Below are 12868 nucleotides of genomic sequence, written 5' to 3'. Positions count from 1 at the left end.
GGGATGTTTTCAAACATGAATTCTGAAATAGATAACAGGAAGTTAATTTATACTACAAAGTTAAGAAACTTTAGTAGCTAGAATATTTATATTGGCAATTTTTTCTTACAGGTATATCCATGGAAGAAACCAAATGTTTACCAAAATAGTACTTGAAAGTTCACTAAATAGTACATTGCTAATATACTAATACCGGCTGAAGGACACATTTTTAGAAAAGTGGGACTCGGAATCATGACCTTCTGTGCCTGTGGGCTGAAATCCTGCAGGTATGGCTGGGGACTTCCAGTATAGACTGGTTCAGTGTTTGGAGCCACTTTTATATCTAGCTTAGCTGTTTTTTTGTAATTATTAGTAATTATCCCATCTCTTGGTTATACTTTGAGTGTTTAAAACCAAGGGAAAATAAGAAGTGTGTTAATCAAAATTAATCTACTTATATGTTTTCCAAGGTCAGTTAAGGTTTACCAGAGGTAAATTACTTCTGGGACTATATGAAAAGACTCTTAGTTTCTCTAGATTTTTAAAATATACTATTCATGTTATTGTTAGAACGGATAATGATCTTTGCTTGACTATATGGTTTTCTCTGAAATCACAGGGACTTTCCTCTTGTAAGGCACAAATGAGCCCAGAAACTCGAGTTCAAAAAATGAGGCAAAAACATTTTAAAAAGCAGCGCTGATTTATTTTATCCTGTGACACAGTGCAGTTCGAGTTGCAAAAGCTGTTTGTTGCTCCTCAATACTTGCAGCCTTTATGTACATATCACAGTTTACAAAGTAAGGGGTAATGGGCGTGGATCAGGAAATCTGCTAATGAGGAAGATCTTGGTTTTCCTTAGCAGAGAACAAAGAAGTCTAGCAGTAATTAACAATCTTTTGTCAGCTTATTCTAGCACCACATCTGTTATTTGTAGAGGGCAACACTGGTTAGCATAACAATTAGGGAGGGTTCCCAGGGATTTACAATTCTTTACAGAGGAAATCATTGATTAACATATCAATTAGGTCATGGGGTGGGGGGGGGACACATATAGAACAATATGGCTGCATTACAGGTATTTTAGTATAATACAAATATAATGAAGCTCTTTTTGCTACTGTGCAGTATCCTCTCCTTAGTGACCCTCTTTTTTGAAAGATGCACTTTAGTTGACTCCTGTTAGGTCTGAGAAGAGGGGAGAGGGGAAGGAAGGAGTGGGGAAGGAAGGAAGGAAGGAAGGAGGACTGGAAGGAGTGGAGTGGAGTGGAGTGGACGGCCGTGGAAGGAGTGGGCGGCAGTGGCTGCAAAGATAAGAAGTATAAAATATAAGTAACCTTTATTTTGGGAATGCGGGGAGAGACCCCCCCCCAGCCCCCAGGGCGCAGCATCTCCACCCCAGGGCCGGCAGTCTCTCTCTGGAACACACTCTGTTGAACACCTGGAGTGAGGCCCATAAGTAGCCTCTGTCTGGGGTGGACCCTAAGGGGCATTAGGTATTCACAGGTAGCCCATTGGCACACGTTTGGCGCCAGAGGTAGGTTACTAAGCGCAGGGGTATAGGGTTACAGGTAAATCTCTAAGGGGCGGGGGAGGCAGGAGCTCTTTAATTTGGCTGAGGCTTCTCCTGGTTAAAGTGTCCGGTCTGGGCCAGCAACCCTGACCACGTCGTTGCCATCCCGCCCCTCTGCGATGCCGGATGTGAGCTGCAGTTGCCATCCATCCATGACACCAGGCGTCACTTCTGGCCACTACTACGGGCCTCCAAGCCCCACCCCCTTACATGGTCACAGCTAAAATACGTCATTTCCCTGCGCTGCTTAGCGCGTCATAGTAAGCGTCTGGGTGGGACCTCAGCCGCCCCGCCTACTGTGTCCCACCGTTTGCCCTGCCCATGCTGCATGTTCCTTGCAAGCCCGCCCCTCCATGGCACAGGGCACACAGCCTGCCACTGCCGCCCCATGGTGCCGGACACGTGCCAGCTGCGTGCCACAGCCGCCATAGTTCCATGGGGCCAGGCACCACCTCTGATCACCACTGCAGGCCTCCAAGCCCCACCCTCTTATGCAGTCGCAGCTCCCTGTGCCCTCTTAGCGCATCACAGTAAGCCTCTGGGTGGGACCTCAGCCTGCCCCACCTACCGTGTCCCGGCGTTCGCCCCGCCCACTCTGCATGTTCCATGTCAGCCCCCCCTGCCTGCTGTGTGGTGGTGCTCATCCCGCCCCAGGCACAACTCTGCTCTCTTCCTACAGGTGCTATCTCAGCATCTCAAGCTGCCTTAAACAGTGCGTGTTTCCAAAGTCTCACGGCCCCGCCCAAATTTTTTTTTTACAATTCAGTTCCCCTCAAGAGAGGCTATTTTTTTCTTACAATTTTTCTACCATTTATTCACTATTACTGGCCACCTGATAATTTTACCAGCCTGCCTGCCTTATAATCTTAAATGCCATATTAAGCTCCTACATACTTACTAATTCTACAGATAACTTTTGCTACAGTCCAGATCTCAAACAACAAGGCAAAATTTGACCTTCAACCTCCACAGAGACCTTGCTATGGTTGTTCCTATTTTAAATAACACTTACAATTCTGAGACAGACAAATCTACACAAGGTGAAGCTACCTACCCCCCCCCCCCCGCCATGGGCCACACTCAAATTCATCAGAAGACATCAGACAAAATCCCCCATCCTGGCATTCTTCGAGACCTTACTCCAGGGCTGTTTAGGCTATCCTGGCCACCAGAGAGTGGCCTGTCCATCCTACCTTGTAGCCCTCACAGATCACTGCCAAAAGACCTTATTACAGGGCTGTTGGGTTATCCTGGCCACCAGAGAGTGGCCTGGCCACCCTAACTGGTAGCCCTCACAGGTCACTGCCAAAAGACCTTATTCCAGGGCTGTTGGGTTATCCTTGCCACCAGAGAGTGGCCTGGCCACCCTAACTGGTAACCCTCACAGGTCACAGGGGCCAACCGCCTTGTTAGATATCTGTCTCAGAATCTAAATCACATTAAAACCTCAAGGTAAGACATTCTCTATATTCGTGGACATCAGAGACCACATATACAGAGTTCTTACTGAGTTGTTAGGCTAATAAATCCTCAATGTCTCATGGAGTATTAAAGGTCAACCTATGCCAGTTACAAACAGGGCCTATCTTTATACAGGTCCCAGTCCTAAATCTTAAAATGCTTTTATTCCCTTTTAAACTGCCATCCTGGTTTCACATCACTCAGGCCCTAGATCTAACCATCCTTTTGATACTCATCTCTGCCTTACGACTCACAGGTTGTCATGTTTTGTTGTCCAGTTTGATTCTTAATTTATTACATTCTATTAATGATCATTTCTATAGCAGGACTCTCTAACAGGATTTCCTACAGACTCCAATGTCATATATACCAGAGACAAACCTTACCTACCTACCTTTTAACTTTTATGCTTTCAAATGGGGGAGTAAGCACCTCTCATAACTTCACTCCTCCTAATCCCACGTTTAATTTTTCAGAGTTCTGCTTTGCAAACCTCAATGTCATCCTGATAGAATAACAGGTCTAAATCAAAGACACCTTTTGCTCTACCTCACTTGGGTCCATAAATATGACAGTGCCATGTCTCCTCATAATATCTTGTTTCTTTGTTTTTTTCCAGTCTAACATACGTGCATTCACCAGTGAAGTTGTCCTGGCTAAAACACCTAACATCAGCGTCTACCTGGGCATCAACCTTCATCCCGTCAACTCCCCTAGACTCCAATACAGCACCCTCAGCCAGCAGGAAGTAGTTACAGAGAGAAATCTTCGCCCCTTTTCCTAATAATCATAAGGCGGGATATGAAAGAGTTGCTGGCTCAGACCGGACACTTTAACCAGGAGAAGCCTCAGCCAAATTAAGGAGCTCCTGCCTCCCCCACCCCTTAGAGATTTACCTGTAACCCTATACCCCCATCCCTAAGAACCTGCCTCTGGCGCCAAACGTGTGCCAATGGGCTGCCTGTGCATCCCTAATGCCCCTTGGGGTCCACCCCAGACAGAGGCTACTTATGGGCCTCACTCCACGTGTTAGAGAGTGTTCCAGAGAGAGACCACTGGCCCCGGGGTGGAGATGCTGTGCCCTGGGGGTCGGGGGGTCTCTCCCTGCATTCCCAGAATAAAGGTTAGTTATATTTTACATTTCTTATCTTTGCAGCCACAGCCGTCCACTCTTTCCATTCCACTCCTTTCCCTTCTTCCTCTACTCTTCTCAGACCTAACACTAACCCCTGGCATCCAAGAATTATTCTCAGGTGCTTGGGAGAATCATTGAAGGTGTAGTATTATTTTTGAGGGGTCCCTTCATGATGCAGAGGTTGGTTGACCTTGAAGGGAAAAGTCCAAAATATTGGTTGTCCTCTAAACCTTTTACTTTTTTAAAACTTTAATCTCTAAGTTCCAGTTGTTAAGTACTCAGAAGGCCAGCTATATCAGTCTTGAAGTAGGAGCATTAGTTCTTAATTCTAAGTAATATGATCCTTTCTGAATATCGGGAACTTTGAAATACAAAGTATGACTCTAGATTGACACCGTATCTATCTGAGGCTTCTCCTTGCCCTGGCATGTGGGCCAGTTTTGGAATCTGAGAATCCCACTTCCTCTGTCAGTGAGGCTGGGGGAGCAGGATGAAGGCTGGCCCTGGAAGGAGTCAGTGCACAAGACTGCATGCACTGCAACTGTGGGAGAGGCAGACACATCTGCTAGGGCCAGACCTCAGGACAAAGATGAAAAGGAATGCCCCCACATACTTCCCCTAAGGACAAACAACAGTGACTGATATTCTAAATCTGTATTCATTACCTCAGGAAAAACAGCCTCCCACACAACCCCTCCATGAAAAGCCCCTATTATGTTTCTGCCTCCTTGGTACAAAAGACTTGTTTCTCCATTTGAACCTCTTGAAGCCAAATTACCTATGCAATTCTGCCTATAGTCTTATTGGTTGACCATTGTTTTCTTCCAACTCATATTCACCTTGTGATTACTCATTTTTCCCCATGTTGGACCTGCTTCACTTCATGGTTTTGCTCTATAAAAATCCTGAGACAAGGCAGGGTCTTCAGCAACTCACTCAGAACCCCTTCTGTCTATCTCTCAGGCAGAAGGTTTCTTTCCCAATAAACATTTTTTCTGCTCTTAATCTCCATTGTTCCTGGAAATCATTCTTTTATTTTAGAGAACATGAACTCATAGCAAACACCTAGCTGTTGGGGAGTTTCTTTCTCCTATATTGATGTTGGCAAATGGGACCCCCACTGGACATTGAAGAGAGGTGACTGAGATGGCCAGGCCACCTGGAAGAACCAGGTGAGGTTAATGGGCCTGAATTTAAAGTGAGATGTCTCAGTATGCTTGTCAGTTTTTCTCCAGCAATATTCTACTGTTATTGCGCAAATGAAGATGTAGAAGAGTGTCGAGTCCTGCTTTTTTTCTTACATACTCTATGTATATTTTGTTCACTTGTGATATCAGCTAGGTCTAGAAAAAAGACAGACAAGACTTGTATTGCATACTTTTTATTGCTAATGCTATTTTTTTTACAATGTATGTAACCCTGTGGTTAGTTAGTACTGCAAGCTCATGAGGTTTAGCTTTAGTTGAAATGTATGCTTCTAAGGTAGGGAAGAGCAATAGCTCATTTAATCCGTCTTTAATGCCTTCATCATGCAAGATCCATGTACAAATTCTTTCACGGTAGAGCAAATTGATGTATAAAGTGTGAGTGTACTTTTAAAGCTGTATGTATGCAGCATTTTTCAGAAAATACTTGTACCAAAGGTCACAGCCTTTATGAACACCAAATTCTTAATTCAGACAGTCTCTAGTTCTAGCACTTTGGCATTCTGCTCCTTAAAATGTTTTATATTGTTCAGTGAAGAGTTGTTAAATTGTTTAAAGAATTGGCTGAAGAGATAAGGCTTCAGATGCCTACACAGCTAATGTTTCACTGAGATCCATTTGTTTTAGGATGTTCTTTTGCTCTGTTTGAAAAATGTATGATTGGCAAATAATGGTACCATTCCAGATTAATTCTTAATTGCCGAAGAGCTGAATGTACTGGAGATGTCTTTGAGAATCAAGAATTTAGGCTGAGTTCACCAGCATTATTTCTATGTGCTACTGAAAATTGTAGAGTTAATAGTGAGTAATGAACATATGGGTGAACCTAAGGCTTTCAAGAAAAAGTAACTTGTTCAGCTTCTTTGATTGGTATTTGTAGGTGAAAGAAGGTAAGTGTGATCTTTCCCTTAGCTACTTCTCCCTTCATTTGTAAAAGAAGCAAAATGAGCTGCAAAATGAAAATTCTGCTTTTATACTCCACAGCCGCTAACATACTGAGAAACATCTCGATTTTCACAGTGATTTCTCCATCCCATCCTGTAATGAAAAATGAAACAGTGACAAAGTTTTAAAACATGTCTTCACTGAAATATACATTTCAAATACTTCAGGATAATAATATATTTTGTCAATAAGTAGAATATACACCATAGCTAGAGCTTATTATTGCTATTTATTAACCAAAATTAATATACTTTGTTCTTCCCCAAATCCTTAGTAGAGCACAGAATGCTGAAAAGTAATATTGCATTATGTTTATTGCACATTTATTTATTCTATGAATAATTTCAAAATATGAGGAACTACTGTAGTGTGTAGAAACTTAAAAACGTTAGAAATCCCCTGAAATAAATGGTGTATTTGAAGAGGAAGTCTCTAAGTTAAAGTAGACTGTTTCTTGACAGATGGAGGAGAAATGTTTTCATGTAAGTTAAAAACTGTAATTTTGAACTCCTGCATAATACTTTTGGTCTTGTAGGTCTTCTCTCATTGCATATATTATCAGGGAGATAAAGCTTTTCCCATTTAATTCTTAATACATACCATGCTCTGATGCCTTGTGGATCCCTGACCACCCTCTTTGCACAAGCCACAGCTTGGGCGATGTTATCTTCCAACAAGACTGAAAGAGAGATGATGAGGAATGAGGACTGTCATTGGAACTTCACTTTAAGTTGGATTAATCCAAATGAGTAAAAAAGCCTTCATTCATCACATTTGGCATGAAATAAAGCATTCTGCTTCTCATGAGCTAATATCATATAAAGCCCTGGAATTTCTAGCTAATATCAACAAATGCCCTTTATGTTCTCCACACTGTAAAAATCAAATTGCCTACTTATTATTTGTCCAGTTCTCCTGATAATTAATCCTAAATAAATAAGAAATGCATATGTACGTATGCACAATGGTGTCCATAGCAATTTATAAAAGGAAAAATGTAGACAAGTGCTTAATATTTAAGAGTTAGATAAATGAATTTTAGTATTCACATAATAAATCTATTCACCTTCTTTAAAAGCTATTACAAATTTGTATTTGTTAATATCAAATAATTTTGTTTGATAAGTGAACAGTAAAGAAATATATATAATAAAATTTTTGTAAAACTACAAATCAGTTACATATTTGTAGATCCATGTAGGCATGATATAACCTTACTTCAATGTACATGCTTGCTATAGAATTATTATTATTGGGGTTTTTGTTTTTTTTAAAATAATGTCTCACAGCATGGTTCAGGGTGGCCTTGGGCTCACTTTGCAACCCAGGTTGGTCTTGAACTTGCAACAATTCTCCTGTCTCACCCTCCTTAATCCTGGGATCATGGGAGTGCACCACCACATCCAGCTTAAAATTATTAATATGTCTTCATTAATTAATACTGTAAAAAAATGCTTAGTAAAGTTTTTCTCAACAATTCTACTACTGATAATTTGTCCTAAAAAAATAGCAAGAAACATATGCAAATATGTTTGCACAATGTTATTCATAGCAATTTATAAAAGGGGAAAATGGAAACAAACTAAATACTCATTAGTATAGTTTGGTCAAAAATTATAATATTCATATAGTATGATTCTATTTACCCTCTTTCTTGATAACACAGATTAGTACTTGTTGATATGGAAACAATTTTCTGTGATAAGTGAACTGTAAAGCAGTGTATATAATAAAATTTAATTTCTGTAAAAACATAGTTTACCCATTTGTATATGGGTCCATTTGGGCATGATATAATGTCACTTGTGTAAACATGGTTGATACATTCTGCCAGAATATATACCAAAAGTTATCAGTGGATATAAATCTCTGCATAGTATGGTTTTGGTTGCTGTTTTTTTTTTTTTTTGTATTCAAAAGTAAATCAACTGGACTAAAAAATTTCAAAATTTTTCTTGTCCCTTGGGAATATGAACATTTAAATAATTAACTCTTCTTGATTTGATGGTTTGTGTTGAGAAGTCTGCTGTAATCCTGATGGGCTTTCCCTTATAAGTAATCTGTTTTTTGTCTCTGAAAGCTTTTAATATTCTGTTCTTATATTAGATTTCTGGGATCTTAATTATTATATGCCTGGGTGTAGTTCTGTTTTGGTTGTAGGTGGAGTTCTGTATTACTCATACATCTGAATATCATTTCCTTTTCTACATATGGGAAGTTTTCCTTAATTATTTCTGTGAATAGCCTTTGTAGTTCCTTTGTTTGTACCCCTGATTCTTCATTTACATTCTTTATTCTTAAGTTATAGATCTTCTTGTCATATTCTAGCCTTTGTATTGTTACTGCTTGTTTCCTTGTTATTTTTAAGAAATTTTTCCTTTCATGACCCCACATTGCAAACCTGCCCTCCAGTTTGGATAATCTATCCTTAGTTTCTTTCAAGCAGTTTTGCCAGCTTTCAATGGAGTTTTTAATTTCCTGTTAATCTCTTTGAACCTGCTTCATGTACTCTATGTTTTCTTTATATTTTTCATCAAATGATTCTCCTCTTTTCTTGTGTTCCTCCATTCTTCCATCTGTGTCTTCTTGAGAGGTGCTTAGCATTTCTTTTATTAATCTATTTATATCTTGCTTTACTTGGCTAAATATTTCCCTGTTGAACTCATCTATGAGGTCCTGAAGATATCTCTTTATGTCCATTAGTGCTGTGCCTGATGTTGTATGTTTTTGCTGTCCTCAATCTTCTTTGTATTTACCTTTCCTGGATCAATGTTCTTCAGGTTGGGGGCTGAGGACTTTTTCTTTTTGCTTCCTCTTCTCATATTTTTTGTTTCTTCCATACAGGTGTGTATAGAAAGCCCGTTTCTTTCTTTGTTGGTTATCTGTAATTTCTATTTTAATACTCATGTCTGTGTCATGTAATAAATTCTGTGTGTTCCTTTGTTATAAGATAAAGTGAGTTTCATTGCAAATGAATAAATCCAGAAGTTATTCTTTATGTGTGAATGTGATTATCTGGAAAGTAATTTTTTTGGAAAATAATTTTTTTAGAGATACAAATGCATTTATAAATAAAATATCATGTAGTTACTAATACACACCAAAACCTTTTGACAAATATATACTGTTAAAATCTTACCTGTAATTATTGCTAAAAGTGCATAGGTATCCAATGATATCTAGTATTCTATTTATAGCATTTGTCAAGAGAAGATAAAACAATCAATAAAGGACCATAAAGCCAAACTTCCTTTGACTATCTGTAAATAAATAGGGATATGGCATCATTCTGGACTTCAAATAAATAATTCCAGAAATATTTGAACATTTAAAAATGTCTCTTTATTTTTACTTATTTTTAATTTTTATTTTTGTCATGATGAGGATGGAATCCTGGGACTTCCGTTCATGTTAAGTAAGAACTCTACTATTCAGCACTAATTTCTCACTTAGGGAAATCTGAAGGAGATGAAGCCACTTTCTTGTAGTTAGGGTGGAGTTTCCCTAAGATAACTGATGAATCCTTCATGGGTATATTATTGCCATTGCCTCTATTCTCTGTAACCAGATAGGCCCCGGTCAACACCACAATACCCTCTTGTCTTACCACTGCAGGATATATGACAGGCATCAACTGCATCTGGGGTTTTGCCATTGTTGCACCAGTATCGACTATTGATCTGGAATATCCCATAATCAGTGCTTTCATCTCCAGGGTTGTAGTTTGTAGCTTTTGTATTATAATCACTCTCCCATTTGATCAAACACATCCCTGGAAAGAAATTATTTTTTTGTAATAAAGAGTAATACTGAAAGATTTATACCATATCCCCACACTGCTTCTATTCAGCTAATTCTAATTTATGAAGCTGTACTTAAAAAATACCTCACCACTTTAGTTTTTTGTTGTTGTTGAGACTGGTTCTTGGTATGTTTTCCATGTGGCCTCTTAGGTTAACATTACCATCTAGCTTCAGGCTCCTGCATAATTGGAGCTATGGATGCCAGTTACCCTGCCCAACCCAACACTATAATTTAAAGGCCCCAGAAGAGAATCATTTTGCAGTGGGAAACAATTTGTAATACTGACAAAGCAAGGGAAAATACTTTTTTAAAAATTTAAAATGGTTGTTTCTCCCAACGCTTTTACTCTTCCTCTGAGCTCATTCTTCTGCCAACATTCAGTTTAGAATAGAAAAGCCAGCAAAGTTGTTGAGTATATTTAGTAAATTTATAGTAGATACAAATGTGATGGAAAATGCATTCTGTGTGTGTGTATGTGTGTGTGTATGTGTGTGCATGTGCACGTGCACTGGGGATGTATAGCAGGTACGTTCTGTAGCACTAATCTATTTGCTATTTATTTATTGTGCTGGGGATCTAACCCAGGGCCTTCTGCATGAAAGGCAAAGAGCTGTACCACTGAGCCACATCCCCAACCCACCTTTTTAATTTTATTTTGATGCAAGGTCTTGCTATGAAACCCAGGCTGGTCCTGAACTTGCAAGCCTCTTTCTCAGTTTCTCTAGTAGCTGAAATTATAGGCTTGTGCTACACAACCAAGCAGAAAAATGCTTTTTATTAGGAAAAGTAAGGGTTCCCTGGAGCAGGACAAATTTGCCTATAATACCTAAGGTGAATTTGTATGTCAGATTAGAATCTTGCCACAAGGATTAAAAAATAGGAAAGATTATTCTGTAATTTTATTCATGCATTTATTCATCTATTTACTTGCCCTTCCAAAATAGTTATTGAGAGGGAAACATTTGACTTCAACCTCAAAGATCAATTATTTATACTAACAAATATGAAGTAAGTTATAAAGTAAAATTTCTCCTTGGCACATCCTAAATTACATAGAAGAAAATGAAAATTAGTCAACCTTGAATAAATAAGAACAGACCATTTCTTGACGAATTTCAGAGAACCATGTATCAGTGACTGAAGGAGGAAAAGGCTGCTACTCTCCATTTTTGAGTCAATGTACTTTTTAAAAATATTTTTGAGATATGGTCTTGCTTTGTGGTTCAGGCTGGCCATGAATTCACTTTGTAGACCAGGCTGGTCTTGAAGTTGCAATGATCCTCCTGCCTCTGCCTCCCAAGTGCTGGAGTTATAGGCATATACTACCATGCTTGGCTAGAGTTAACATATTTTAAAAAAATTTTTTCTCTGGAAAGTCTCATATTATATCAGGGAAATTTATGAAAAGAAAAAATACTGTGTTACTCTACTACCTCAGAGTCCAAGTTCTATATAGGTCCTCAATGTCTTGTACTCAGCCTTCTTGAGCCTTTGAATCTGAGGCAATAGGCCAATCTAGAGGGACTGGGAGAGGATAACAAGTTCCATGTGATGTAGAATGTGTAGAGTATTTCCCGTTCCCCTTGCTCCTTCATCCAGCATGTCTGTTATTAAAGGGCTGAACTGACGCTTTAACGATTGTAAATATTCAAACCCACAAAGAAATAACAGTGTCTAGCACAAAAATGCCCTGCTACCATTTATTTTTATTACCTCTTCCATATGTGGCTAATGATTGGGAGGTTAGCAGGAGAGAAGACTTACAGTTTGCCAGGCTGACTCCATGGTAGCCATCCATTCCAAGACGCTTTAAAGTTCTAGCCAACTCACACCTCTCATAGACCTTGCCCTGGACAGTCACAGACAGGACGAGAAGCCCCAGAAGGAGGAGAGCCTTCATGTTGACTGGGAAGTCAGACCTCTGGGCTCCTATGTAAGCCAGTACTGGTATTTAATGTCCCTGGACTTCCTTCTTCCTTCTTTGGTAGGCTTAGCCTTTGACCTTTGGGCAAAGCAGAAAGTACCCATTGGTCCACAAACTTCAAAAGATTTTTCTTAATATTTGAAAAGAGATATTTTGTTGTTTTGAGAATTAATCTATGGTGAATTATGGAGTGATATTCTTTGTTGACTTGGCTTACAGGGAAGTAGCACTGTTACTACAATAGGAACTTTCTTCTATGTTATTGTGAGTTTGAGCAAGTGTGGAGAAAAATACGCACATTTTGTATAGTTTTAAATCAGTTATGACTTATGACAAACATCCAGTTTCATTAATCTTTTTGTAAATTCACTTTCTTATTTATCTTCTTCACTTAAAATTGTTCTCTACACTCTTTTGCACCAAATGGGCACAAGGCAAGTGCCGTCATTTTAAAGGGTATATAGCGTGACACCTTACTTCTCATCCAGTTTCCTACCTTGGACTCTTTGTAAGCTTTATAAGTTGTTTAGCTGTACCAATCAATGTTTACTACAGCAACAACAAAAAGCTCATGTAACTTCTTTTATTAACCCCCTTTCTACCATTTCTTGTTCCTGTTTCCATGTTAGAGAATAAAACGTTATTATAAACCAGTAAGACTTTAAAAATTAGTCTACCCACACCTGTATATCCAACTGATACCTTAAAACAATCATCTCAGAAGATTGTGTACTGTCTTAGAAACAATGACGTCAAGACTGAAATAAAAAAGCAAAGAGCAAAAACAACAAACAAATAACAGAAAACATGCTCTGAATCTGCTTAGGAAGAAAAATCCT

At 39.0% G+C, this 12868-nt stretch overlaps 1 protein-coding gene across 1 annotated transcript; it reads right to left on the bottom strand.

Moving 5' to 3' along the window:
• Nucleotides 1–5516: 5516 nt before the first annotated feature.
• Nucleotides 5517–12014, bottom strand: LOC100730571 (lysozyme C). Its single transcript, XM_003476090.2, has 4 exons — nucleotides 11870–12014; nucleotides 9909–10073; nucleotides 6902–6980; nucleotides 5517–6394 (listed from the first exon to the last, which is right to left on the bottom strand). Exons 1-4 carry the CDS (start codon nucleotides 12003–12005, stop codon nucleotides 6328–6330), a joined length of 447 nt encoding a protein of 148 aa, XP_003476138.1. The 5' UTR covers nucleotides 12006–12014; the 3' UTR covers nucleotides 5517–6327.
• Nucleotides 12015–12868: the final 854 nt, after the last annotated feature.

This window comes from Cavia porcellus, unplaced genomic scaffold (genome assembly GCF_034190915.1).
Source record: "Cavia porcellus strain 051 isolate PalLab524CR breed Dunkin Hartley unplaced genomic scaffold, mCavPor4.1 scaffold_8, whole genome shotgun sequence".
Classification (NCBI taxonomy): domain Eukaryota; kingdom Metazoa; phylum Chordata; class Mammalia; order Rodentia; family Caviidae; genus Cavia; species Cavia porcellus.
The sequence above is the reverse complement of the archived record's forward strand: the minus strand, read 5'-3'. Positions and strand labels throughout refer to the sequence as shown.

Coding starts and splice junctions, on each gene's coding strand:
- LOC100730571 (XM_003476090.2), bottom strand. CDS start 12,005: ATGAAGGCTCTCCTCCTTCTGGGGCTTCTCGTCCTGTCTGTGACTGTC. Junction 10,074..11,869: donor TGGAGTCAGCCTGGCAAACT/GTAAGTCTTCTC, acceptor ATTTCTTTCCAG/GGATGTGTTTGATCAAATGG. Junction 6,981..9,908: donor CTGTCATATATCCTGCAGTG/GTAAGACAAGAG, acceptor TCTCTCTTTCAG/TCTTGTTGGAAGATAACATC.